General features: G+C 45.7%; 4 protein-coding genes across 5 annotated transcripts; 3 read left to right on the top strand and 1 right to left on the bottom strand.

Moving 5' to 3' along the window:
- Positions 1-1,217: 1,217 nt before the first annotated feature.
- pde6c (phosphodiesterase 6C, cGMP-specific, cone, alpha prime) lies at positions 1,218-13,966 on the top strand. 2 transcript variants are annotated; one of them, XM_061264271.1, is made up of 25 exons: positions 1,218-2,355; positions 2,946-3,098; positions 3,481-3,570; positions 3,636-3,776; positions 3,847-3,921; positions 3,997-4,061; positions 4,419-4,485; positions 4,600-4,647; positions 4,762-4,911; positions 5,371-5,514; positions 5,606-5,671; positions 5,733-5,888; positions 6,068-6,175; positions 6,251-6,360; positions 6,420-6,507; positions 6,584-6,684; positions 6,861-6,968; positions 7,041-7,104; positions 7,170-7,244; positions 7,341-7,424; positions 7,752-7,905; positions 11,388-11,595; positions 11,934-11,970; positions 13,189-13,323; positions 13,876-13,966. In XM_061264271.1, exons 1-22 carry the CDS (start codon positions 1,888-1,890, stop codon positions 11,390-11,392), a joined length of 2,520 nt encoding a protein of 839 aa, XP_061120255.1. In that variant the 5' UTR covers positions 1,218-1,887; the 3' UTR covers positions 11,393-11,595; positions 11,934-11,970; positions 13,189-13,323; positions 13,876-13,966. The 2 variants fall into 2 exon arrangements, with proteins under 2 accessions (XP_061120255.1, XP_061120254.1); XM_061264270.1 differs by lacking the exons at positions 11,388-11,595; positions 11,934-11,970; positions 13,189-13,323; positions 13,876-13,966 and adding an exon at positions 8,154-10,528.
- Positions 9,560-17,090, bottom strand: fra10ac1 (FRA10A associated CGG repeat 1). The gene is made up of 14 exons (XM_061264275.1): positions 17,008-17,090; positions 16,579-16,661; positions 16,390-16,482; positions 16,243-16,288; positions 16,090-16,166; positions 15,934-16,017; positions 15,780-15,864; positions 15,125-15,170; positions 10,980-11,093; positions 10,552-10,594; positions 10,364-10,473; positions 10,228-10,272; positions 9,863-9,947; positions 9,560-9,677 (listed from the first exon to the last, which is right to left on the bottom strand). The coding sequence occupies exons 1-14, from the start codon at positions 17,023-17,025 to the stop codon at positions 9,635-9,637; spliced, it is 972 nt and encodes a 323-aa protein (XP_061120259.1). The 5' UTR covers positions 17,026-17,090; the 3' UTR covers positions 9,560-9,634.
- A 1,110-nt stretch (positions 17,091-18,200) lies between these two features.
- On the top strand, positions 18,201-22,236 carry lgi1b (leucine-rich, glioma inactivated 1b). The gene is made up of 10 exons (XM_061264273.1): positions 18,201-18,394; positions 18,465-18,536; positions 18,873-18,944; positions 19,012-19,083; positions 19,847-19,918; positions 19,985-20,154; positions 20,218-20,382; positions 20,453-20,673; positions 20,741-20,987; positions 21,054-22,236. Exons 1-10 carry the CDS (start codon positions 18,201-18,203, stop codon positions 21,401-21,403), a joined length of 1,635 nt encoding a protein of 544 aa, XP_061120257.1. The 3' UTR covers positions 21,404-22,236.
- Positions 22,237-22,339: 103 nt separating this feature from the next.
- slc35g1 (solute carrier family 35 member G1) lies at positions 22,340-25,836 on the top strand. The gene is made up of 5 exons (XM_061264274.1): positions 22,340-22,786; positions 23,233-23,407; positions 23,985-24,119; positions 24,179-24,375; positions 24,455-25,836. Exons 1-5 carry the CDS (start codon positions 22,483-22,485, stop codon positions 24,865-24,867), a joined length of 1,224 nt encoding a protein of 407 aa, XP_061120258.1. The 5' UTR covers positions 22,340-22,482; the 3' UTR covers positions 24,868-25,836.
- The last annotated feature ends 1,033 nt before the right edge of the window (positions 25,837-26,869 follow it).

Here is a 26,869-nt window from a genome sequence, read left to right as displayed (position 1 = left end):
TAACCCGAGGGGCCCTTGCCGATTTTCTGTCAAATGAATCGCTGCTGGAAGGCCTCCAAAGGCAAGCGCTACATTTCACAATCATCAGCGTCGGCTCGGGAGGTGATATATACTTTTCATCGGGAGGACGAGCTTATGCAATCCAATGTATCAACTTGGCTGTAAATCCCCCCCCCCCCCCACCATCCTTTAGGGAGTTAACTGTGCTTTACGTCGTAGAGCTTTTTGACATAAATATATATTATTTGTATATACAGAAAAATATATTATTTATATATAAATATATTTTTATTTATATATATATTTATTTTAATTTTTTTATTTCAAATAATTGAGTAAAATGACACAAGTTCCAGACTTAAAAGAAGCCACAGATAATCCTCACAAAAGGACTGCGGTGCATCTTTTGTGTATTTAACACCCCCTGTCACCTATACATCGACTTTACTTGCAGCATTCCTCCCCTCCGCCCCCACAGCTTGTGGAGCTCTCCCCCAGGCTAAGATCACCTTAATCTCCATCTAGAAAACAAATAGAGAGAGAGAGAGACACCAGTCGTCTTGCCAGGCAGCTAAGCAGACGCGCCACGGGGGCGGTTAATAATAGCCGGCCATCTTTGTTTAGGTCTCAGACGCCCCGAGTCCTATTAATTGGCCAATTTAAACTTTGAGGACGGAGACTTCCGCGATGAGTCTTCATTAGGAAGAAGTTTTGCCAATTGCCAAGCCCAGTGAACAGTGCGAGAAGCCGCGGTACAATATGTACGCCGTGCATCATTAAACCTGGAAATGCAGAGGCAATGTTTTAAACAATAATTAACATTCCCCCGCTGTTATATGAGTAAAAGAGAAAGTAACTTAAGACAAATGATGAGGCGGAACAAAACGACGTAGTTATTCTGCGTCGGCTGAAAAGAGCTGCAGGCCTCGACGTGACCTTTAGAGAGTTCGGTTCTGGAGAACTTTGCAAACATTACCTTGGGCAACAAGTCTTTAACGTAGATTAGGAGCAAGCTGGACAGTGTTTTTGCATGGTAAAATTTAAGTGAGGGAAAAAAAACAAAGCTGCGCATAACTCATATTTGACAGCTTAGTGAACATTCTCCAAGGTCTGAATTCCTCAAGTTGGATTTTTTTTTTTCACCATTGTGCAACCTCAGTGTCTTTGTTTTTTTTTTACCGTGATTGTCTCGTATTGTCAGCCTCAGGAAAACTCACTACAAGAGTTCAATATAAAAAATAAAAAAAAAACACAAATATTCAGCTTGTACATTGTAGTATGAGTTGGAGACGTCATGGTATTTTTTCGAGGCGTACACTCGGAGAACCCCTCAGCATTTACGTACAAGCTTACCCGTCGATATTTTTAACTAAAGCTCGTTAGCTGATCAGAGAAGGGTTCCCCGGGTAGGACCAACAAGATATGTTGGCAAACAATCAAGTTAAGTTTGACTCCATATTCTCTGACCAGGTTCTCGATAAGCAATATCACATAAAAATATTTTCCCCAACCCAACATTTTTTTTTTAATTCTCGCTGCAGGTTGCAAGTGGCCACTCCAACCCGACTCGGAATTTTGATGGTGTTGTGGGCAAGGCCTTTGCTTGTAGCTGCAACACACCTGAAGCCACTCTCCTGCTGCACACAGGATATAAAATGATCAGTGGTGGGATTTGCCGGGGTTAAGGACGCTTAGCGCAGGGCTTTTAATGTCATGACGTCACATTAATTAGCGGCCACTTTGATCCTTTCAGCCTCTAAGCCGCGGTACGTCCCCGGGCACCGTCAGTGATTCCCGTTCGCGCCGCGAAGGAGGATGCGCTCGCCCCTGTAGGACTTTTTTTTTTCCCCCCCAGCTTGATGCTTCGATTTTGAAAAAGTTGTAAGAATGGCAGATAAGGACAGCGTGGAGAAATATCTGGACAACAACCCCCAGTATGCCAAAGAGTATTTTGATAAGAAGGTGCGGGCGGAAGCCCTCACGGCCGCCTTCTCCTCCGCCCTCCAAGTGAAGGACACGGCCTCCTTCAAGGATGTCAACTCGGTGCAGGAGGCCGCTATCATCTTTGAGCTGGTGCAGGCCATGCAGATGCAAGGCGGGGTGGAGGAATCTCTGCACAAGGTGCTGCAGCGGGTGGCCCTCATCCTGCAGGCCGACAGGGTCAGCTATTACCATTGCAGGTCCAGGAACGGGATACCCGAGCTGGCTACGTGTCTCTTCGACGTCACCCCGACGTCCAAATACGAGACCAACCTGGTGCACCCCCAAACTGAGATCGTGTTCCCGCTGGAGATGGGCATCGTGGGCTTTACCGCCACCTCCAAAAAGCCCCAAAGCGTTCCTGATGTTACCCAGGTGAGGAGACCACCACACTGTTTTTTTTTTTTTTTTACTCTAAATCCGTGAATGATAAAATTGTCAATCACAGTACTGAATGTTATTCGGTCACCTGCATGCTTAATGTTATGCCCGCCGGCTGTCCATTTGCATTTGTCTCGCTAATGCTCTTAAACGGGGCTATAAAAAGGAAGCTCGGGTCCAAAAGCGTCCTTGCGCCGTTTCATTTATTTAAACAAAGTATATGGGAAGGTGAAGCCTCAATTTGTCAAGAATGAAATACGAAGCGTTGGAGAACTTTTTAACTGCTGCCTGCTTCGTACTTCATCATCACTCAAAGGATATTACGCAATCAAGAGGAGCGCTGATTTCTGCTAAAAAGTAATTAAAAGGCGTGATTAATTCCTCGCTCGTCGTTCAGTGTTGACTGTCGTCGGGTTTTATTACCGACAAGGCGTTTATTTATGAAAGCCGGCAAGATGTGTTTCATTTTGCCGGGGAAATATCAAAATTGATCGATGTGGTCTCGGCGGCGGCGCTATTGTGTAACGTCCTTAATTAAAGCGCACGGGATTAAATGGATGTCAAACCTTCTTGTCGTCTTCCAGAATAAAAAGTTCTGCGACTTTGTGGACAAGCAGACGGGCTACAAGACCAAATGTTTGCTCACGTATCCCCTCATGGCCGACAAAGAGTGCCTCGGGGTGGTCACGGCGCTCAACAAGATCGGAGAGGCTCACTTCACACCCGAGGATGAAGCGGTACTGCCAAATACTGCAAAGATGATTTTTTTGTGGCTCTAATCCAGTGCTTCTCAAATAGTGGGGCGCGCCCCCCTTGGGGGGCGCCGTGCTATACCTGGGGGGGCGCGTGTGACCCTGGGGAACAGGCTTTTTTTTTTGCCGTACTAGAATAAAGTAATTGCGCATCTTCCCAGCAGGGGGCAGTGGCGCTCTCATTGTTACTTCTGTGACGTTTGCGACAGTGCAACATTTTACGACTTACAAGGCAAGTTAGGATAGTCACGGTGGGGAGGGGGGGGGGGGGGGGCGCGAATAGTTTTCTTCTTGCTGAGGGGGGGCGTAACAGAAAATAATTGAGAAGCACTGCTCTAATCCAACACCTCTAATTTGTGCTCCTCAGCTCTTCCACAAGTACATGACCTTCGCTCACGTCATCGCCCTGCAGCATCACACCACCTACATGTTCAACGTGGAGTCCAGGAGGAGTCAGGTAAGCGTCACACAACAAACCCGTGCTGGAGCGCAAACCAAAATATTTTCTGCTTCCGCGTTTAGGTGCTGCTGTGGTCGGCTAGCAAAGTTTTTGAAGAATTGACCGACATCGAGCGACAGTTCCACAAAGCTCTCTACACCGTCAGGATTTACCTGAACTGCGAAAGATACTCGGTGGGCCTCCTGGACATGACCAAAGAGAAGGTTGGTCGGACTCGCTGAGACGCCTCGCGTTGTCGTCTGATTCCAAGCTCCAACTTCTGGCTTTGATTAGGAATTCTACGACGAGTGGCCGGTGAAACTGGGAGACGTGGAACCTTACAAAGGCCCCAAAACGCCAGACGGAAGGGTACCAAAATCTTCTCAAGGTGGCTTTTATTGCTCCCCTTTTTTTTGCTCTTACATTTGCTTCCTTCCAACGCAGGAGGTCATATTTTACAAGATCATCGACTACCTCCTAGAGGGCAAGGAGGAAATTAAAGTCATACCGTGAGTGGAATCAAACTCAGTCCACATAATTGCACACGGCAGCGGCACAATACAATCCATCAATTTTGTGCCGCTGACCTCCTCCAAGGCCAAACAGTCCCAAGGTGGATTAGCACCCCGTAGCGCCGAGTCGGGACATTCATTAATTGCTCGCATTAGTCCGTCAGACATTAAAAGTTGAGCTGAAAAGTGGCCCCAAATGAAACGGCTCCTGCTTTGCTAGAACTGACAAAAGGATTTGACACATTTTACCCCCAGGCCAATTGGTTTTCATTTCAGAATCAATTCTCCCAAAATGATACACGTCGTCTCAATGTGTGTGAGTTGTTCTTCAAAGCCGCTCTTTGTTTCTTTCAGCGGTCCTCCTGCAGATCATTGGGCTTTGGTTAGCGGACTGCCCACCTACGTGGCGGAGAACGGCTTTGTGGGTCCCGCTCGCCCCTCCCACACACACAAACAATGATTCAGTTTAAAGCGGATCCAAGTTTGCCATCATTGGGCAAAGATTCTCACGCTTTCGTGTTTTTGTTTTTCGCAGATTTGCAACATGATGAACGTGGCCGCAGATGACTTCTTCACTTTTCAGGTGCGTGCTAGGAAGAGGTTGGGCGAGTACTGACATCAGTTCTCGTATCAGGCCGATACCAGCCATCGATACTTTAGGCGAACTGTTGTATCAACTGTCCCCTCTCCCTCACAGAAAGAGGCCGTGGACGAGACGGGTTTCGTCATCAAGAACGTGCTGTCTCTGCCCATCGTCAATAAGAAAGAAGAAATAGTGGGCATCGCCACTTTCTTCAACAGAAAAGACGGCAAGCCCTTCGACGAACACGACGAGCAGATCACAGAGGTGGGACATTCAGATTTCGATCACGCCTGTTCGCGTGGACGCATTTGCTCCATTTCAAATCGGGTCCCATTGAAAGCTAAAATGCGAACAAAGCATTTTGTTTTCTTTTTCATTTGTTGTCATATTACCAGGCGCCATTGTATCTTTTAAATCTCATTAATTTAATCTCAATGAACACATCAGCAAAAGGTCTGCGTGAATTGAAATTGCACATCAGCGTCTCCCTTTATCAGTGGGAAGGAAACGTATCCAAACAAATTTGCCACTCATTTTGGTAATGAGTTAAATTAATGAGGTAGTAATTAGACGAGTTAGTTAGAGATACATCAGTCGGTCCTCGTTCCCTGGTGCAGGAGCTCCCTCACATCCTCTGCCTTCATCTTTGTTTGTTTTTGCTCTGAGGCTTCGTCAAAACGTTTTGCTCTCTGCTCATTTTTGACAACCCCGGCCGCTCCGCAGGCACTGACCCAGTTCCTCGGCTGGTCCGTGCTCAACTGCGACACCTACGACCGACTCAACAACATGGAGTACAGGAAAGACATCGCCCAGGAGATGCTCATGTACCAGAGCAAGTGCACCACCGCTGAGCTGCAGTCCATCCTGGTCAGAGCTCCGCATCGTCGCGCCGTTAATAATCGGGCCCAAACGTTTCATTGTTTTCACCGAGTCGTTTCTTTCCCCCCTCGACATCCAGAACACCAAAGAGAAGTTTGATAGTGAGCCCGAGGACTGCGACCAGAAGGAGATGTACAAGCTATTGGTAGGACCGCATTTTGTTTTAATGGCCAAACAAACAAATAAGACTTCCTTTCGTCCCGCAGAGAACGACGTGCCCGGCGGCCGACAACGTCAACGGCGAGAACTTGTACTCGTTCGGCTTCAGCGACTTCCCCGTCTCCGAGTTCGACCTCATCAAGGCCGGCATTCGCATATTCTTTGAACTCGGGGTGGTGGAGAAGTTCAAAGTCCCCGCCGAGGTGAGCCCAATCCCCGGATTGACGTTTGGGTATTCGCTCGTGGGGTCAGAGGTCAACCGCGTCCTTTCTCTGAGCGAATTCTCCGACACAAAGCAGAGATGGAAATCAATCATCCGTCTTCCTTTGTGAGGCGAGGGAAGGAGTCGGGAAGTTCACGTCAATTTTGTGTCCTCCCTCAGACCCTGACCCGCTGGATGTACACGGTGCGGAAGGGCTACCGCGCCATCACCTACCACAACTGGCGGCACGGCTTCAACGTGGGCCACACCATGTTCTGCCTGCTCCAGGTAGCCATTTTTTTCTGCCTGTGGCTAAATCAGCATAGAGACTTGAAAATTTGTTGTCTTTTTCTTTTTTCGCAGACAGGGAAGCTGAGGAGGTACTACTCGGACCTGGATGCCTTCGCCATGGTAGCTGCCGCTTTCTGCCACGATATCGACCACAGAGGCACAAACAATCTCTACCAGACCAAGTAAGTCCAAACACGTGTGTGTTTGTGAGTCGCTGATTACCTCGCTCTTCATCACGCAGGAGCGCATCTCCTCTGGCCAGACTTCACGGCTCATCCATCATGGAGAGGCACCACTTAGAGTACAGCAAGACCCTCATGGGCGAGGAGGTACAAGGCGCTCGCGTATGATGACAGCGGTTCATTCGTTCCTTCCATTCATGATTTTTTTTCTTTTTTTGGGCAGAGTTTGAACATCTTCTGCAATCTTCAGAAGCGCCAGTTTGAGACGGTGCAGCACTTGTTTGACGTCTGCATCATCGCGACCGATTTGGCGCTTTACTTCAAGTGCGTGGCGATACATCTTTTGACACATGACCTGCTAACTTTTGCTCTGCCGGCACACAATGCAGAAAAAACAACAACCCATAAAATAAAACAAATTGTTGCTGGGCAGAATTGATTTGCTACTAATTTGTGGTCTGGCTCTGGATGACCATTTTCCATCTGTGCGCCTCCGTTAGGAAGAGAACCATGTTCCAAAATATCGTCAACGCCACCGAGCCAATGGCGGATGAAAAGGAAGCCACGGCCTTTATATCCAACAACCCCACCAGGAAGGAGATTGTCATGTAAGGGAGATTTCATGTCTGTTGGTCACGACTGGTGGATTCATTTTGTTTTTCCTCGACAATCCCCTCAAGGGCCATGATGATGACAGGCTGTGATTTGTCAGCCATCACCAAACCGTGGGAGGTGCAGAGCAAGGTGGGTGGCCGCTATATAGTATACCGTACATATTTTTTTTACATGTCACTCTCGTGTTTTTGCAGGTGGCACTGATGGTCGCTGCGGAATTCTGGGAACAGGGAGATTTGGAGAGGACGGTTTTGGACCAGCAACCTATCGTAACGGCCCAATTTTCCCCTCTTTCCCCCTTTTTTTTTTTTTTTTATCTCTCTCAACTAAAAATGGCTCTTTTTGTGTGTCTGTTTGATTTCCAGCCCATGATGGACAGGAACTGCGCCGAGCAGCTCCCCAAGATGCAGTGCGGTTTCATTGACTTTGTGTGCTCGTTTGTGTACAAGGTAATGAGTTCATTAGCGGCGTTGGCGCCGCGTCGCGATAAGGCCGTGATGGAAAGCAGAAAAGCTATTTGCGTAACGACTTGGTGGGGAAGCTCGTCGCCTCCACCCGTTTTGGAATTTAAACATAACATGGAGGCAATAATCGATGATAGGTTTTTGGAGCTTGTTTGCCATCATTGGTATTCTTCCTCGTTAAATGTCTTTTGAGTCAAATCCTCCTTCAAATGAGTCATTAGCGTTTTGCGTGCACAATATTTGTGGCAGCAATAAAAAGACATGCCTGTTGGTTCAAAACATAAAAGGCATGTTCTCCGTCTGTGTTGTCAGGAGTTTTCCCGCTTCCACAAGGAGATCACGCCCATGTTTGACGGGCTCAACAACAACCGCGCCCACTGGAACGAGCAGGCCGAGGTGTACAACGCCAAGATGAAGGCCATCGAGGATGAGAAGAAGAGACTAGAGGATGAGGAAGCCCGGAAAGGTAGTGTCCACTTGGCGCATTGTCGCCAACCCTCTATCCAAACAAAAATCTAAAACAAATCAAAAGACTCTTTTATGTAATACAAAAAAAGATTTTATTGGTTGAGTAATTAAAAAAATATTAGACAGAAAATAAATAGAATTACACACACAAAAAAAACAAGTCTAGTCAAATGATCTATTTGAATTTCCTCAATGTAGAATAAAGAAAAATATTATTGCGTAACATTCTTGCTTTTTGTTGCCTAGCTGGTGGTGGCGGTGATGCGAAGTCAAAAACGTGCACAATCTGCTAAATTCCTCGTCACAACATTCAGATACGGACTACAGCTGGACTGGTTCAGCCTTCTGATTGGATCTATACAAATAGTTTTTCCTGTTCTGGTCTAGACCACTTTTTTATAGTCTCACCTAATTCCACCTGGATTAGCATCCCAAGGAGGCAAGAATCTAAAAAACATGATGAACAATGGGAGGACTTTAAGGACAAGTGGGACCATGGAGTCATTTTTCTCAGGGGACACTGCTTTTACTTATTCGGACGCCATCCATGGACATGATCCTGCTAGCCAATTAGCTGGTAGTTGCTAGTTGGGGTGGGGCGCGGAGAAAAAAAAAGAATCTGACTTTCCACAACATGTCACCCTTTATCTGTGATGATGTGATATGAATTCAAATGGCAAAAAAATGTCCCGTATGCTTGACTACATAGTGGAGGACATAGTACTCCAAAAAGAAGAAAGTCTAGAAATAACCCAGGCATGAAATGGATTTGAGAGATGTAAAAAGCACTTTTTTTTTTTCTGCATTTACTGTGTAAGAAAAAAAAGATAGTGGGAATCCCATAGGAGGTCTGATTGCATGACTAGCCAAGCCTTATCAATATGTTGTGTTGATAATGTGACACGTGTCGTGTTATTGATCAGGTCCAAGTCCGATTTCGCTTGCGCAACCTCTGCCTGGATGTCGGAACTGTGTCGCTCTGCACTTTCCCTAAATCCTCCTCTTCCTCTTCTTACACAATGTTTTCACTTCTATTCAATGAGGTGTTAATCAAAGGTCCCTAATCCAATCAAGGAGATTCACAACTCCCTGGAACTCCCCCTCCCTCCCTCCCTCCCTTCCACCACAGAGGCATCCTCCCAAAATGACCTCACCACCCTCATGTCCTCATCCTATTAGGAATCTTTCCATATGAAAGGACCTCTCACTGTATGTATGTATACTTGTCAAGAGAAATAAAACAGCTGCATGCAGTTGTAGGTGTCGCTTCATCGCACGCATTGAGGTAGCCCCCCCCGAGTCCACCCAAGTCCACCCATCGTGGCTTAGCAGAAAGAAACAAACGCTCTTTCTTAGGTCGCATCTCGCGCAGGGATCTTAGAGGCTCCAAAGCTGGATGAGCCTGGCAGGAAAGAGGATCAGCGGATTGCTTCTGATCCCTCGCCCGATTCGACATTGTCTGGCCGTGTTCGACATCCCGTAAAGCAACTGTCGTTGTTCGAAGATATGGTGAAAGGAGAAAAAATTCAAGCGGAGGAAATGCTCCCATTCAGAAAATCTGAATAATGTGCAGTGCTGTGTAAAAGCTCAAAGGGCACCGCTGTCTGAAAAGTCAACATGTTTTAAAAAGTTAATGAGAAGAGTACAGATAGTGATGAGACGGAAAACGTAGATGAGTTTATTTCTCAAAACCACAAACGTCCTTGAATCTCAGCAGAGGCAGGCGTTTAGAGGAACAAGTCTTCAAAGTAGTCATCAAACTCTTCCTCCCTGAGAAGACAAAATGCATCCAAATGTGTCATGTTATATATGACAAAAGAGCAGTGAGTCAAGAGAAGGTCAAGAAGGTATTTAAAGGTGGTCGCCCATGCATACGTTATGTAGGCTACACCTTTGTGTCATTGCATCACGCTGGTTTAGCAGGGGTCGTTTTAACGTCAACGCTAATCCCTCACCTGGACTTTTCCTCCACTGCCGGGGCGGGTCCTCGCCAGTGGTCCGACTCGGACTGACACTCTGGCCCGTCCTCTGCTTCAGAATCTGCAATTGGAATTGAGAGGATGATTTGTGCAAAATGCTTGCCACCCCAAAACACAATCTTGGGGAAACAGGAGTATTATATGTAAACATAAGGGGAGCGAGACAGCTGAGGAGAAAGCAGTCATGCCTGCGGGCTAATGGCTTCTGCTTTCCAGAAAGGGTTGTTTGCAGGCTGTTTTCATTTTGGGCTAGTTTGCCCGAAGGCCCGCGAGTGAGGCGTATCACATTGTCTGTCAAAGATGACAAATGCCGGCCCGTATGCGCTCGGCAGTGTGTTTACCTTTGCCCCGCGACTCCTCCGTGCTGCTGGGGGAGGTGGATGGATCTGCGAGGAGACAAGAGAGTACGTCTCAATCAGCGGGGAGTCGCTTGGGTGATAAAATGGAGTGTGCAAAATTTTAGGGCTGGGTTGTTACCCCTCTGCTTGCGGTGTTTGTGCTTCTTTGTCTTTTTCTTCTTCCGAGACGGCTCCTGGTTCTCCTCTTGTACCTTCCTCGCCATCTTTTGGGCTTTAACCTCCTTGCGTCTACAAAGGGGAAAAAAAAAAAACTCAGGTGACTGAAAATGTAACTTGTAGAATATTGAAGAATGTCTCCATGCTTACTTGTGGTGGTAGTTGAGTTTGAAAGAACATTCCGGGCAAAGTCCTAGAAGACAAATTCACATTTAATCTTTTTACTTAGAAGGGATTTATTTTCATTTTAAGATGAAAGTGTAATATTGCAAGAGGGGAAAAAAAGGGCAAGCTTCTTAAAACAAAAATAAATACATTTTGAACCATTCCTAATTATAAATTGAGTACAAAGGTCCAATTTGGTTTTGACCAATGTTGACAAATGAGCTTATTAAAAAATTGTCAGCAAGCTTGTTTCATTTGGTGCGGGGCCGAGGTGTCTGCCGCTGGTGAGCCCCTCCAATTACTGTAATTATTCGAACAGGATTTTCTGCGCTATGATACCTGAAGGAGGATTATTATGAGCTGCCTCTTGAACAAGAACCACAGGAGACAGCAACCCACACAGCTATACTTACGCAGTTTGACCAACGCGTTCTTCTTGTCGCCGTGTTCCACGTAGGCAAAATTCACCTCCCAGCTTTTCAGGCCTTCCTGCTTCTCACAGCGTTTGTTCCCACACTGGAACTGACCTAGAAGACCACAAACACATCACTGAGCTAGTCTTTGTTTTAGCTGTTCATGCAATACAAAGAAATGTGTGGGAGAAGAAGTGGGCAAAGGACTAAGTCCTGTGGAACTCCTCATTAACTTTTCTTAGGCAGAAATTCAAAATAACGAGCAGGACTGGGATGTTCTTTCAAATGCAACTACCACAACATAAGCATCACTTTTGATTTATTTGAGCAGTTCCTTCAAAAACTTCATTTCAATAATAAAAAGACCAGGCTGTCCTGATATATTGTGCATTTTTTTTTCTCCTGAAGGTTAGCTGAGAAATGGAGTTGTTTTGCTAGCAAAGTCCATTGCCTGGTGTTCTCCATGACTGCCTCCATCCATCTCCACCCTCCTACTAAACGTGCTCTCATTGCCCTTTCCTCCTCCTCCTCCTCATCATCATCCGCCGCCTGGCCCTCCTGTGATCCTTAGACGAGCTTAAGATCAGCTCGGGTTTCCTCCAGATTGCAACAGCAGGTGAGAGTGCGTCACACGGGCCCCAACTTGGCACGAGAGCTAACGATGCTCCTAACCCCGGGACAGCGGGAGGGCAACACTTTCGCCCGCGAGCGGGACGGGCTTTGTCCTCACATCCTGGATTGGATTTAAGGGGCCATTTCAAAAACAAACCAAAAAAGCCCTGCAGGCTCTGGTGCATTGCGATGACACTACTTTTTGTCTTAGTTATACACCCCAACAAAAAAAAATACATATAATATAAATCACGACGTGAGGCACATAATGAATTTTAGCTGCTTCAAAAGTGTGATTTATTTATTTTTGTCCAATTTTCTGACCTGACATATGCTGTCAAGTCACAGACCGCAGATGACCAAGAAAAGAGAGCTGGCGGTGAGTCCATTCAAAAAGATCGTTTTTGTCGATGTGTATGTTTGCCACAATGAATCACCCTCACGTGCTTCAAAGCGTTGGCACTGATGTGTCTGAGTAAACCCGTTAAGTGAGGAAACTCCTGGCCCTCTTACGTCAACGGCTCCTAAATCCTGCCGCTCGGCGGGCGCAGATCAAGGCGGGCGCACCGAAAGGCAGATGGCCGCGTGATTAACAATCGACTCGGTGACGTGGTGAGGTCGTGACCCCGGGCGAGCATCGCTGACGCTCTTTGACGTTCGCGTGATTGACAGCGCGGCGGCGGCGGTCGTTAGCGAGCGGCAGAAGCTCGTTATCACATGTCTGCAGGACTTTAGCATGAGATGTCAAACAAAGAGTCAGACGAAGGAGCACTTAGCAAAGTTTGATGGTCTTCAGAAAGTCGACATTGTGGTCCGCTTGTAACCCAAATTAACATTTCAAGGCGAATTCAAAAATAATTGAAAAGTTATTTGTACTCGGATAGTTTGCTTTTATTCTCCAGCCATGTGGCGCCGTGACGCCGCTATTATGTGTTGGCATTGAAAATAAATACTGGCATCGTAGGGAACAAAAAGATTCCGCTGAAAATGCAGACAGTCAATTTGGACTTTTATTTGTACTCATTTTCTATGGAATTTTTCATTCTATTCTTTTCAATGTCAGGCTTTGTGCTCGACTTTGACGACCCCGTAAAGTGGATTTGGAGTTGCACGTCTGAGAAGGTGAATTGAGAACTATGCGGCGTTCATTACGCGAGCCTGCCGACATTCAAAGCGAGTCGGGGCGATTGGCTCGTGTGTAGCCTTTGGTCGGACGACAAAGAGTCCAATAAAATACGGCTGCCAGATCCTCCCTGGCTTGCTAATGAGCATTTTGCAGCTTGTTTGCTCTATTTGCAGGGCTCTTCTTTTTCCCCCACCCCGTTGCCAGGCAACCTCATGAGGAGACAATCCAGCAAAAGTAAAAAAATAAAAGTACATCGCGCGAGCCATTTAAACGGGTCAGGTCATTAACAGCGCTCGTCAACCACCGCCTCGATAATCTTCACCCCGACTTGCAAGCGAGAGGTGAAGCTGGCTGTTTCTTTTTTTTCCCCTGTGTGTTGTTTGTTTGCTTCGCCTCTGACAAGAAGGCCGGCGGGCTGCCGAGCCGAGGCGCAACGCTGGCTCGGTGTCGTAACGTTTATTTATTCCGCAGAGAGCGGCTGACAGTGCGGAGCAAAGGGCGCTTGACGTAAAAAAACACAGGAGGGATATTAGCGTCGGCCGGGGTGGACGGAACCAAACTGAGGCCCCTTCATGAGGGGGGATTCAAAGTCAAGGTCAAGCGCAGGTATCTTTACTGATATTTTCAGACGGGCGCAGCGACAGCAACAAGCACTTCCAGCTGTTCAACAAGCTGACAAGCTAAAGTTCTTCCCTGTCAAAACACGTCCTGTGTAATCACCTCGTGTCCAACATCATTTGACTTGCTTTTGCCCCCCCCCCCCCCCCCCCCCCCCCCCCGGCCGCCGGTGTCAATTATGGAAACGCAGCAGTGTGTTTTCATTTAAATTATTCAAGTTGTCTCTTTGGCACACACTGCGTTTTCATTTTGCCGAAGAGAGGAGAAGGCTAAAAGCTCATCTCGTCTTGAGGTAACAAAACATACAGGATTGAATATTTCTTTTTCCTCGTGTTATAGAGGCCAAAACATTCTCTAAAATGAACAATTTCTTTTTCGGTAACAGAGTGTGTGCTGCGGGATAGATAAATCACAGAGAGAAAAAATATATATAATAAACTTGCCTCAGCTACCTTCCAACTGACAGCACGCAAAAAGACCAACGGTAAGAGTACATTTTGTTTTTCTGCATTCCTTCACATCATGCTACATCTGCTGCAGGAGTTCACGTATGGGACGTGCCGAGACATTTGGGCGGCCGCCATGAAGCCCTTTTGGAAAGGCACACCACTGATCCCTACGTTTTTGAAAGGTCTGCCGTTAAAAATGTCAGTTTCCATTCTAAAAAACAAAATTCATGATTTTACTGATTACCTCCTTCTTGGAACAGACAAAGGATGGGGGAAAAAAAGAGCAGAAGGGAGGTGAGGATGACGTCATACATGATGCCGCGACTCCTCTTCATCTCATAATGACACCGCGACCCTGACGAAGAAGGCCAGCACTCTGCTAAGCCCCCCCAAGTGAGTTATAATCATAAAAATGAGTTTTCCAGTGGTGACTAATCGATGAATCATCATCATACTCGAGACAACCTCCTCCACCTTCACCTTGCATAATTTGCTTAGTATTGATTTAGCTACTGCGTTGATGAAAGTGCTCCTGGCGGAATCGGCGTGAGGAAGACACGACGGCTCGCTTCGGTCGGGTTTAATCCCGCTTCCTGTCGAGTTTTGCCGCCGGAGCTTGGAATGTGACCGAGCGGGATTACACAGACTTAATCTGGAACAATATATTGGTTTAAGTCAGCTATCTCAAGATGCACCTCGCGCGCGCGTGTGTGTGTGTGTGCAGAGGTTGTGTCGATGTCAACGCTTTGCAAATGAGAAAAAATCACAGGCAAAAAATGCACGAGAGGCGAAGGTTGTAAAAGTTCTGTAAAATGCATCATCCGAGGCCCACTCGGTGGCAAAGCAAACACGGAAGGCAGCAGATGAACTGAGAAGACCCCCATTGTTAAAAGTTAAGGGTCGAAGAGGGAAAGGTCTCGCATTTGAAAAGCTTTACAAGAAAAGGTCAGACATCTGTAAGGCTTGGCGATGCCATTTTGTCAAGATGGAGGCCAAAGTCTAGTGACACATCTCAAGTGGGGATTGAGCAAAGAAGAGGCAGACTGCTGCCCACCAGCTCGTCTCCGTCGCCATCTTGTGGTGACGGTTGATGTCTTCATTGTCAGGTTAGTATTGAAAATATTTTTTTAGGGGGAAATGTTTGTTGTATTAAACTGATTTTTGTTGTTTTAGCTCAAATTGCAATAAATTGCCAAGAGCTTCTTCAACTGGGAACCAGCGCTTACTGTAAGTACATTGGCATTGTATGAACTTTCTCATTTGTATTCCAAGTGTTTTTTTTTCACCTTAAACATAATTCGTTCTCTCGTGATACATTTCAAAAATTGCACTTTGCTTACCTTTGCCCGAGACAACCTCGCTCTCCGTTCGCCAGCGGAATCCAAACTTTGGAAAGAGAAATAAATAGAAAAAGTCACTTCACGTGATGCTTTTAAAGCACCACTTACAATGTAGCGCCGGTTTCCATCTACATCAGAGCAGCGATAATCGGAAGCAGACTTCTGCCAAGGCCGGTGTGAAAATAAAACGCCATTTCGTTGGTTCTTTTATTGTTAAATGGATCCGAGCCAAAGTGTAATGGCTTCTTTCCTTGGCTCACGCTCCGCCGAGCCCATCCTCACCGCGATACGGCGAATTAAGTATTAATGTTAGAATGGGAGTCATGTCAGCCGCCCCCGCTGACAAAATAGAACATTTAATCAGATGACGACATTATGTGTGAGGAACAGTACGATTGGTGCGAATTAACTTTGACTTTCACTCTCCATCCCCATTTGCAACTTGTCATAGAGTAATGAATAAAAAAATGAGGTGTAATTCTGTGCAATGAAAGGCCTTTGTGTGAAACCTCACACAACTGAGACCATCTCAGCCATTATCTCCCATTCAACCTCAGTTGCCGCTACCATGACAACAGTCCAGTGAAGTCATTCTAGGGTAGTTTAGTGTCAAGATAACAGTGTGACATCCTTTAGCTGTACAAAAAAAAATCACCTTGTTTTCCTTATATCGACTCAGATCGGCTATGCAGTATTCCTTAAACAGCTTGTCGTAATATTTCTTCGCCAGTTCTTTCTCCCTGGGACACAAAAATACCAGAGGCAAGTTAGAAACCACAAACTGTCCAGAGAAAATGCAGAAGTATTACCAAGTCATGTCCTCTTCATCCTCATCCCGCCAGAGGAAACGATGATTCTCCCGTAGAACGTCCGAGTCGGTTTTGTCATTTGCGCTGGAGGGAAGAAAATGTTGAACTGGGGATGATCAGGGTCTGGTTTGTCTTAAGTGAAAACAAAATGCGTACGTGGAGCGTTTGAAGTCGGCCATATGTCCTCCATAGAAAAGTATGTAGTCGCCGACAAACTTCTTGTGTCTCTCAAACTGGAGGCAGCCAGTTAAGGATGTTAATCTCGACATTTATTTTGTATACGTTAAAGGTCAATTCAACGCAGGATACAGCAGTCAGTGAGATCAAGTGGGCTCTTCTGTTCCTGGCTTCCTCTCTGCAAAACAAAAACACACATTTGCCAGCCGACAGGTGAGGAGATTTCAACTAAAGTACATTCAAGGAATGAAAAATATATGGGGATAGATTGCAACATACCTGTCCACTTCATTGGAATGAAAATTGCGGTGAGCCACCTGAGCGTGTCGACCTTTCTGGAAAGGCTTCTGTAAAATGTCCTCTTCATGTTTCCTGCCATTAGAAAAAAATATAAACTTTGCTTTCCTTTGCAACAACACCCTGAAGAGGTGAATTTAACCAGGATATTGTTATAGCCTGATATCTTACCTTTTAAGCCTGCTCTCGGAGGTCTCTCCTTGTTTCTCGTCGTCACTGAAATCCGAGTCGTAGTTGGTGCCGCCGGCGTGCACCTTGCAATGCACAAAGAATCGTTGTGTTGCTCTATCTTATTATTCATTAGACTGTGCAGGGCATGTACGATTTGCTCCACTGCATATTTAAAAGAAAAAAACTGCAATAGAGGATCGGGTTGCATAAACGAAATAATGACAGCAATAATCATTTTAAGATCTAAACAGTCGGAAAAAGAAATTGGTTAACTGCTACACTATCTTTGTGTACATATGAACTCAATGACTTAGCTATGCATTAACAATGTAATGTAGCGATAATCGCCTCGCGTTAATACGTCGTCGACATTAAACTAAAGGAATTGTTGCATTGAATATTCACCAATGCCATCAAATCAATACGTACTTTGACGAGATTATCCATCGAAAACGCTCCTCGGCAATGTTTACAAAAAGGCGTCGCTGGAAAATGACGTTTACACAAGCGAACGCGCACATTGATGACGTCAGAAGTAGGTCAATATTTAAAATCATTCTATTGTGACTGAAAATGTAACAATTCCTTGTATAAATAACGACATAGGTATATATATTATGAAAAGAATTAGAATAAAATGAAAACATAATTAATTGATAGAATACTGAAACGCGACTGATAATGTTATCTAATGAATGGGAGGTTTAATTCGAGAATTCTGCACAAAAGGGGTCCATGTCCTCGTTTAAATTCTGAGTTGGAATATAAAGAGGCTATTATGTGTGAAAAGTTTCAAGTCGTCCGTTTGTCAAGGTGGTGAAGAAAGAAGTCTTGTGTTTTGTGTCATGTTTTCCACCCGCACAGAACAAAGGGACCAATGTGGGACATGTACACAACGGGAAGTGATTACTGTTGAGAGATTTTTTATCAATAATGCAATAGCTTATGTCTCTCCTTAAAAAAAAGAGAGAGAGACCGAGAGAGTGAAAGAAAGAAAAATAAATCTGATATATTTGGCCTATTTTTCATCACAGCTCGACAACAATGCCATTAATTTGGGGGGTTTGCCTATTAAAATGTCTCTCGTGCAGCCAAATAATATTTGCTGTATCTTATTACCATAGCAAAGCGTGCAAGAAAAAAAAGGGGGTCATCATTTCACTGAGGCAGGTGCATTTGCTTAGAGCCCCGTGAATGAATAGCCTCCCAAATAGCCGCAAAGAGCCTTTAGAAGCGTGTGTAAATAATGACAATAAAAGCTGGGGTGGCTGATAAGACAGCGAGGGAGGCCCCCCTTACACCCCCACCCCCCTCCTAATTTGTCTTGCTCCCCAGTAATGGGGTCCAACTTCTTTGTATTCAGCAGACTAATAAGAAGCAGACAACATTTTGAGGAGTGAGCCAGGAGAGAAAGAGAGGCAGGAGGTGGGGGGGGGAATGCTATTTAGCAGGGTGACATCAATCTGGGTCCTGTTTTCTGTGCCCATTTGGAGTCCCGCATCCTGGACCGCTGCCTCAGATCTATAAGCTTTGCACAAAAACAGCAGACTTTTTCTGATTTCTTTTTTTCTTTTCACCAGGAGAAGTTGCATGGTTGCGAGTCTCAAGCGGGACAAGAGAGAATGGCATCCTCGAGCAGAAGAGTGAGAGTCTGGACGCTTGCGCTTTGGGTGCTCGCCGCGTATTCACTTCTGGCGGCCGGACGGAGAGCCAAGCAGCCCCGATGTCCCGCCGGATGTACTTGCACCAAAGATAACGCCCTGTGCGAGAACGTCCGATCCGTGCCTCACGCCTTCCCTTCGGACGTGCTCTCCTTGTAAGTCGTGGTTGGTTTGCTGCTTCGTGTGCTTGCTGAAACATTGATTCTGAATATATTTGTCGTTGAGGTCTTTTGTCAAGTCTGGATTCACTGAGATCACAGCAGGAAGCTTTGTGCATACACCTGCCCTGCAACTCCTGTGAGTCCATCTTTACTATTTCCATAACATGCATTTTTATAAATAATACACGCCATGTGCCCCTGTGTTTAATATTATTTGAAAATGTGTCTTTGAACCAAAAAAAAAGGCTTAAAATGCATTTGGGCAAATTGTAAGCACCTCGCCCCGAGTAGAGACCTGGTACTCTCTGCAACTTGTGTGAGAAACACGGCGCCATGTGTGAAGTTGAGATCATTCATTAATAATGAGAACCACGTGGGACGCCATGCCAGTTGATTGCTTCCACGCAAGTCGAACGATGAGCCAAATGAGTCATTGTCTTGATTCCCTCTCGTGTATATTTTGTCTTTACAGATTGTTTACGGCTAATTCCTTTGATTTCATCGATGACGACGCCTTCAGCGGTCTGCCACATCTCGAATATCTGTAAGGTTTTTTTTCTTTTTTTTTTAACATGTTGTTGCAGATATTGTTAATATAATATTTTTTCCAGATTCATTGAAAATAACAAGATTGCAACTATCTCCCCCTTTGCATTCCGGGGCCTCAAATCATTGATTCATCTGTGAGTATTGTTTGCTTTTGGATCAGGTTGTATGTGGCTTTTCCAAAAATATAAATTAGCGTCTACATCATTTTAACAACGCTCAAGCCAAGCAGCCATTTAAAGCGACACATCGCAGTACAATTTGACACATATCGGTTTCCTCAACGGCATGTTCACTTGTGCAAAGATAGTGTGGCGAGCGTGTGACCTGCGGGTTAGACTAAAAATAGCCCCGCGACATAACCTCCAACCAGGTGACCTATAATCGTTTTCGGAGGTTTTCCGAGAGGATTTACAATGCGGTACAGCGGAGACTTGGGCTAATGAAACGTGAATTGTTTCAAGCCACAAGAAACTAATTCAGGATGTGATGTTCCTGCGGGCTGCGTAAGTGACTTCCTGGAAGACCGCTCAAAGGTTGCTAGGAAACCGCAATTAGTAAGGGGTAAAGAAAAAGCAAGTCCTTAAAAAAAAAAAAAAGACCCAAGATATATAGGTAGTAGCACAGGTTTGGGGGCCATTATAGTTTTGGTAAAGCTACAGTCGTCTGACGTATGCAGTTCGAAATCTCCCCCTCCTTGTGTTCTGTCATCACGCGTTTAGAGAGTGCAGCCATGCAAAAATTCTTCACTCGGCACACCGAGTTCCAAATAAATAATGCAGCCCTCTCGAATGAAGCAGAATTTTGGTTCTATAAGTCAAAGTCTGCTTTATATATAAGCTTCCTTTTGTTCCGCTACGGGACCAAACGGACCTTCACTTACAATTGTTTCTTTTGAAGGAGTCTGGCTTACAACAACCTGGAGACGCTGCCGAAGGATGTCTTCAAGGGAATGGATGCTTTGACTAAAGTGTGAGTATTTTTCAGTCATAGGCCAACATGGAAATAATCATCAAATAAAAATAATCACTCACAAAGGGATCTGCGAGGCAACAACCTGTCGTGCGATTGCAAACTCAAATGGCTGGTGGAGTGGATGCACCACACCAACGCCACGCTGGACCAGATCCACTGTAGCGGGCCGCCCATCCACCAGGGCAAGAAGATCAACGACCTGCTGCCGCATTCCTTCGACTGCATCACGTCCGGTATCAAAAGACAAAGTGACCTACCGGATGCGCGTCAAGACTGAGCGCTTGTGTCCTTTGCAGAATTTGCCGCCTATCAGTCGCTGAAGTTTGAGTCCATTTCCGTAGAGGCCTTCACCCTTGGTAAAGATCAGTACGTTGCGTTTGCGCAACCGTTTGCCGGGACGTGCAGCTTCCTGGAATGGGATCACGTCGAGATGATCTTCAGAAGCTTTGACACCATTGAAAGTAAGTAAGACGGGCCGGGCCGGGCCGCAAAAGCGCGAGCGAGGCGCTAACGGTTCTTCGTCGTTTCCAGGCACTTCCACTGTGGTCTGCAAGCCCTTGGCCATCCGCAACCACCTTTTTGTCATTGTGGCGCAGCTCTTTGGCGGCTCCCATATTTACAAACGGGACATTTCCGCCAGCAAATTCATCAAGATCCAGGACATCGACATCCTGAAAATCCGCAAGCCTAACGACATCGAGACCTTCGTCATCGACGGGGAGTCGTTCTTTGTCATTGCGGATAGCTCCAAGGTTTCCTGTTTTGTCTTATTTCATTCTCTCGTGATTTCGTCATTTCAAACACGTGACACTCTCCTAGGCCGGCTCCACGACGATATACAAATGGAACGGCAACGGATTCTACTCCCACCAATCCCTCCACCCGTGGTACCGAGATACGGACGTGGAGTACTTGGAGATCTCCAACAAAGCCCACCTGATCTTGTCCAGCAGCTCCCAGAGGCCGGTCATTTATCAGTGGAACAGGAGCCAGAAGAGGTTTGAGCGCAGGACCGACTTGCCAGACATGGAGGACGTCCTATCCGTCCAACACTTCCGGGTCAAAAGTGAGAGCTTGCCAGCCTGCCTGTAATTACCTCGAGGCTCTTTTGAACCTTTGTCCTTTTGCAAAGGTGAGCTGTTCATATGCTTGACGAGATTCATCGGGGACTCCAAGGTGATGCGTTGGGACGGCGCCATGTTCAAGGAGGTCCAGACGTTCCCCTCCCGCGGTTCTTTGGTTTTCCAGCCCGTCTCCATCGGCAACTGGCAGTACGCCATCCTGGGCAGCGATTATTCGCTGACGCAGGTCTACCTGTGGGACGCCAAGCGAGGGCAGTTCGTCCCGTCCCAGGAGGTGAGCATCCAGGCGCCGCGAGGCTTTTCTCTGGTATCGGTCGACGGCCGAGACTTCCTGATTGCGTCCAGCTTTAAGGGGAAGTCTCAGATATACGAGCATCTCATGATCGATCTTAGCAATTGAATTGGCCACGCAGTCATTGTTTATCTGACATTTGGATAGCACAAGTATGAAGAAGAGGACGTGGCCCGACTGGGACCGGGCTTAAATTTAGCATGAGCAAAAAAAACGCGCTCCATAGTGACAATGACGTTCATCGCTCACCACCCGCCACTTACAGAGCACGGAAAGAAGAATCCGCTTAGCTCTTCTCTGCGGCCATCGCTTACGCAAGACTCGATGCGGACACTCGCAGTGTCGCTTTTCGGATGAATGACTCACTAGAAGCGTCCCACTGTGTCACCCACCTCTTTCCCTTTCACTGCACCCTTGCCCCTTTTTTGCCCTCATTGACAAAAGCATTGTTTGTATTTGCAGTACCGGTAGCCGTGCTTTCACACAGTCCTCTCTATTTGTGGGAATTCGAAAAAAAAAATACTGACAACAATTTTGCCCTCCTTTTTTATGATACTGTAAAAAGTAATTTATACAATACAGCTTTTGTAGGTAGAAATGACCACAGTGTTGTTGGTTTTTAAATAGAATTAGTCTTAATTTTCATTGTGTCACGTGATGTTAGACAGTAGAATGTTAAATGTCATTCAAATGAAAAATCATTAGGTCCTTTCTTTAAACCCGATCCAACTTATTTACATTCAAAGAAACAAAATACCACCAGCTCATATTTTAGAGACATTTCATGAGGCATCTCTAATCAAAATTGAATTGTAAAATCAACAGTAGCTTTGTACAGTGTAACTTTTGTCCCCCCATCTCTGATTCAAGGGATACGCGTTGTGACAAAGAATGTGTTGATTATGTCGTTTAATAGGCTTAATAAAAGTCATGCACGTCAAGTGATGGTTGCAAACGTGACCCCTCACCATAATGCAGGGGGCGTGAACGTCCGTCAAAGTGTGTGTACTTAAGGTCTATTTGACTGCCCTCCTGTGCCCAAAGTCGGCACTGCATGCGAATCGTCAGCCGCGTTCGGGCAGTGCAAGGTTAGTTATTAACTTAGCCTTTCCAGTCACTTCTGGGGAACCAAGAGCCGGGCAGTCGCCGTGCCGAGGTATGCTGCCGCCCGGTGCTCACATCTTAGTATGGCTGACCGCGAGCACTGCCCACCGGAGAGCGATTTTGCAGCGGCCGACCACGTAACGGTCGTGTTCCATAAAGTTGCCAGTCATGGCGAACATAGCAGCAGCGAAGACGGCCGTTGTTGCAGCGACGGCGAGCCGTCCAAGGAGGAGATCCACTTCCGAGCGTGGCGCTACCTCGACGGGGATGCCGAGGAGGACACGGCCGCTTCCAAGTTGCCGGACAGCGGCGAGAGCCAAACGCTCAGTTGGCCGGAGTCGCACGTCACAAGGAAGGCAGCATCCACCGGCCAGAGCGCAAGCCAAGGTAGACTTGATTTTTAATTTTTTATTTTCCTCCGTGTGTACCTTAATTCTATTTAACGCGTTTCATAAGAACAATTTCATTGTGACTCAATGACACCTCGTAATACATTGATTTGCTATCGCGTGACGTCACGCCCCAGCGATAACGGTACGCATGTCACGTGACCGGCGTGACTCGTCGAAAACAAGTATTGAGGTTCTTTTTGGAACTGTACAGGGCAATTGCAATTGGATACTATTAAAAGCATTGACGCCTGTAATTGCTACCACCCTCATCTGAACAATTGGGCCTTTCAGAATAAAGGTTAGAACAAGTAATTTGATAGAAGGGATTGAAAATAGACGTCATGCTGTCGGATCACAAAAACAGTGGAAATGTAATCTCCTGAGATGTTTTTGAAAGTTAGACAAACCTTAACTCTCCCTTTTCTTGTTTTCTTTCCACAGAGAAACCTAAGAGATGCCCCGGTCTTGGTTTGTTTTATGCCTTTCTGTCCACAGTCTTCTTTTCCATCATCTCCCTCTTGGTAAAGACCATCCAGGGAGTGCACGCCATCGAGATCAGCGGCATCCGCTGCTTCTTCCAGATGCTCTTCATCGCGCCCTTACTTATTTACCACAAGTAAGCCTGATTGGGGAACTGGAAAATCAAGTTTATCTTGTGGGAGATAAAAGGATTATTCAGCTCCGAAAAGGGGAAGAACATTTACTGTATGTTAATACAGTATATGGATGCAATAATGGGCTATTTTCCCCCAGCATTTATATTTGTGGTGATCAAATATAAGTATCGGTAAATGTTCCATTTTCCATGCAATCACTCACTTTTATAACAGCAATGAACGAATATTGCGAGGCCGATGGTATATTTATGGTATCTCACAAAAAAATCATTTTATGCTGGACATTTTATATAATCTAAAGGTTTCATTGATTGAATGATGGTTTAAAATAGATGAAGACTCACCGGCATTTCCGTCCATCTATCATTTTTTTATTTTTTATTTTTTTTCACCCATGAATCCACCCCAACAAAATTACATCTGGACCACTTTTCAGCCCATGCATCTATCCTTGTGTCATCTCCCGTCCCCAAAATGTAATTTACGAGCATCACCGTCTGGTCAGCCATCCCCCACTCGTCATCCATCTTGTTTTCCATTCATCCGTCCGTCACCCTCATATCTTTGCTCCTGCAGGACAGGCTTCCTGGGTCCCCGGAATAAGCGCCCGTATCTAATGCTGCGAGGCTTCCTGGGCTCCAACGCCATGATCCTGCTCTTCTACGCCGTGCAGCAGATGCCTCTGGCCGATGCCACCGTCATCATGTTCAGGTGAGATGAAAACACGTGAGATTTGGGTCATTAGGTGAATATGTTTTGCTTGGAAACAGTAATCCCGTCTTCACTTCGCTGCTGGCTTGGGTCTTCCTGAAGGAGAGGTGTACGATCTGGGACTGCGTGTTCACCGTCTTCACCTTGACCGGGGTCATCCTCATCGCCCGGCCGCCCTTTCTCTTCGGAGAACATATCCAGGGAATCGAGGGGAACTACACAAACCACATCAAGGGAACGATCGCGGCTTTTGCAGGTTGCAAAAAATGCCTTCTTAAATTCCCAATGAAATCTCTTATCGAGGAAAAACAATTCCTGTTTGCGCTTTTCCGTAGGTGCCGTCGGAGCCGCGTGTACCATGGTTGTACTCCGCAAGATAGGAAAGAGCGTCCATTACTACCTCTCGGTGTGGTATTACGCCGTCATCGGTTTCATCGAGTGCGTCATCACCGTCAGCATCTTGGGCGAATGGAAGCTGCCCTTTTGCGGCCAAGACCGCTGGCTGCTGATGTTGATCGCCGTGCTGGGCATCGCCGGCCAAAGCTTCCTGACCAAAGCGCTGCAGCGAGAGGAGGCCGGCCCCGTGGCCCTGACCAGGACGGTGGACGTGGTGCTGGCTTTCTTCTTCCAGTTCATCTTCTTGGGCCACGCGCCCAGTTGGTGGAGCCTCGGCGGGGCCCTGTGCATCGTGTTGAGCACCAGCGGCGTGGCGTTGAGGAAGTGGTACATCAACTCACGCAAGAGCTGAATGCCAGTCGTTAGCTATCATTGCTATTCATTGTTTTTTACTTTCGTCTGCTAGCGCTCTCTGTTCCTTCTGTGCTTTATTTGTTACGAAGCAAACCTACAGCAGTAGAGCCCACCGTTTAGTAAGAAGGATGAACTTGCACCTTTTGGTCTATTATGTGCAATACAAAAAATGCTGAACAAGGAATTGATTAAGAACGGCCTTAGCTCGCTATCCCTCGCCTTACCAAAGTCGAGCCTAAATGAAATAAAGAAAACCAGCATTAGGACCACTTGCACTGTGCCCCCCCCCCCCCCCCCCTCAAAAAATAGTCTTAAAAAAGACGTGAATAAGAAACCCAGCATGATGCGCACCAGCAGTTTTAGCACTTAAGCTCAGGATGGTGTTTTTGTTTCAGTCGATTCAATTCCACACAATCAGAATTGCTAACAATTGAATTCCTACACCTTAAACATTTTATTTTAAGCAGGTATGGAGCTTTTTGTTACATTTCTCGGTTTACGTGAAGTAGGGTTCTCTCAGGGATCGCTTGAATTAACCACTGGAAGAATTTATTCCCTCTACCAATACATGTTATGTGAACAGCAATGTACTGTAACTTGATATTCGAACTAGAAATGTGCCTTGGCTGCAAGAAGCAGCTTTGGGCAAAAAAATAAATAAAAAAATTGGGGCACGTGACCAAACAAGATGTTTAGTTAGCCCAAATATTGCATGATAAACTAATAGTTGAGTTCAAATACTTGCACTGAAGGGGCATAAAAGCACCTTGGAAGAATTATAGACTGAAATGCTGTAAGAACTAAATTTGCTAAAAGCTTTAAAAAAAACAAAAAGTTAGAAGTTGTGCTTTCACTTCTATTTATTTCTGTCATTTTTAACATTCTATCCATTTCTACATATAAATGGATTCTATTTCTGACATGGTTCAGTAATAAAGTACCAATGATCTTATTCATTTATACCTGATGTGTTTGGCTATGGCTTGGTTTTTTCAGACTCTCCTGTTTAAAAATAGAAATGGTGAAACACAAACCCTTGCCCAACACTAAAGCCTCCAAAAGGTTACAAAGGGTAAACAAACGAAGAAAAGAAATATACCATCGAGGCCGGTGAGAGGATAATACCCGCCTTGGTTGCATTGTTGTCGTGTGTGTGCGTGTGCAAACTTCTTTGTTTATTCTCCCTTTATTCCACATTAACACTGCTCCCTGCATGGAGACTTTTGTCAAATAAGATAATGGGGGGGGGAAAAAATTAAAGTTAGTGACAAAGCAGTTATGAAAAATAGAAAAACGGTTCGTTATTTAATTTATTTTTATATGTAAAAGCGAAATACAGTTCAATTTTCTCATTTGTTGTCTAGAAAGCGTAAATAGAAGTTAATTTGTCAAATGTTTTTTCTAAAACAAAAATACGAGACTCTGGCAGCATTTCCCAAACTGGCCAGGAGATGGCGACAATGTTTTCACCCTTGCAACATTTCCGTTACTGACCAGGAGATGGCGGCAGTGTTGCGTCCGAAGACAATATCGTGTCCTGTAGTCGTCATAAATTCCACAACCGCTAACTGGTCCAATCCAACAACTTCTGTACTTTTCAATGATACTTGTGCAGGGTGAAATTTCTATTCCATCTCTGTTTTTTCAGTCATTCTAATCTGAGCTCATTTTTAGTGTAGAATAAAGACATGGAGGGGGGAAAATACCTGCCTTTGTCCAAAAAGTGGGGGAATCCCAAAGAATGCACACACACACCCTTGGTGGCAAGGAGTGGTGTTGGACTTTAATGTTCTTTTTTATAGGGGGATTACACATTCCTGCAGCATGGCATCATGCTTCCCATCAGCGTGAAAGGGAGGGAAAATAAACCCTCAATTTTCCAAAATGAAATAGGCTCCCTTGTTGAAAGCACTCGTGAAGCATGCGTGCGCTCATTCATGTGTGGCGTATACTTGAAGCGTATTCAGTCAGTTCAGAAGAATTAATAATAAAACTTGCAA

This window comes from Syngnathus typhle, linkage group LG18 (genome assembly GCF_033458585.1).
Source record: "Syngnathus typhle isolate RoL2023-S1 ecotype Sweden linkage group LG18, RoL_Styp_1.0, whole genome shotgun sequence".
NCBI classification, from domain to species: Eukaryota; Metazoa; Chordata; class Actinopteri; order Syngnathiformes; family Syngnathidae; genus Syngnathus; species Syngnathus typhle.
This window is presented reverse-complemented; position numbering and strand designations above follow the sequence as displayed.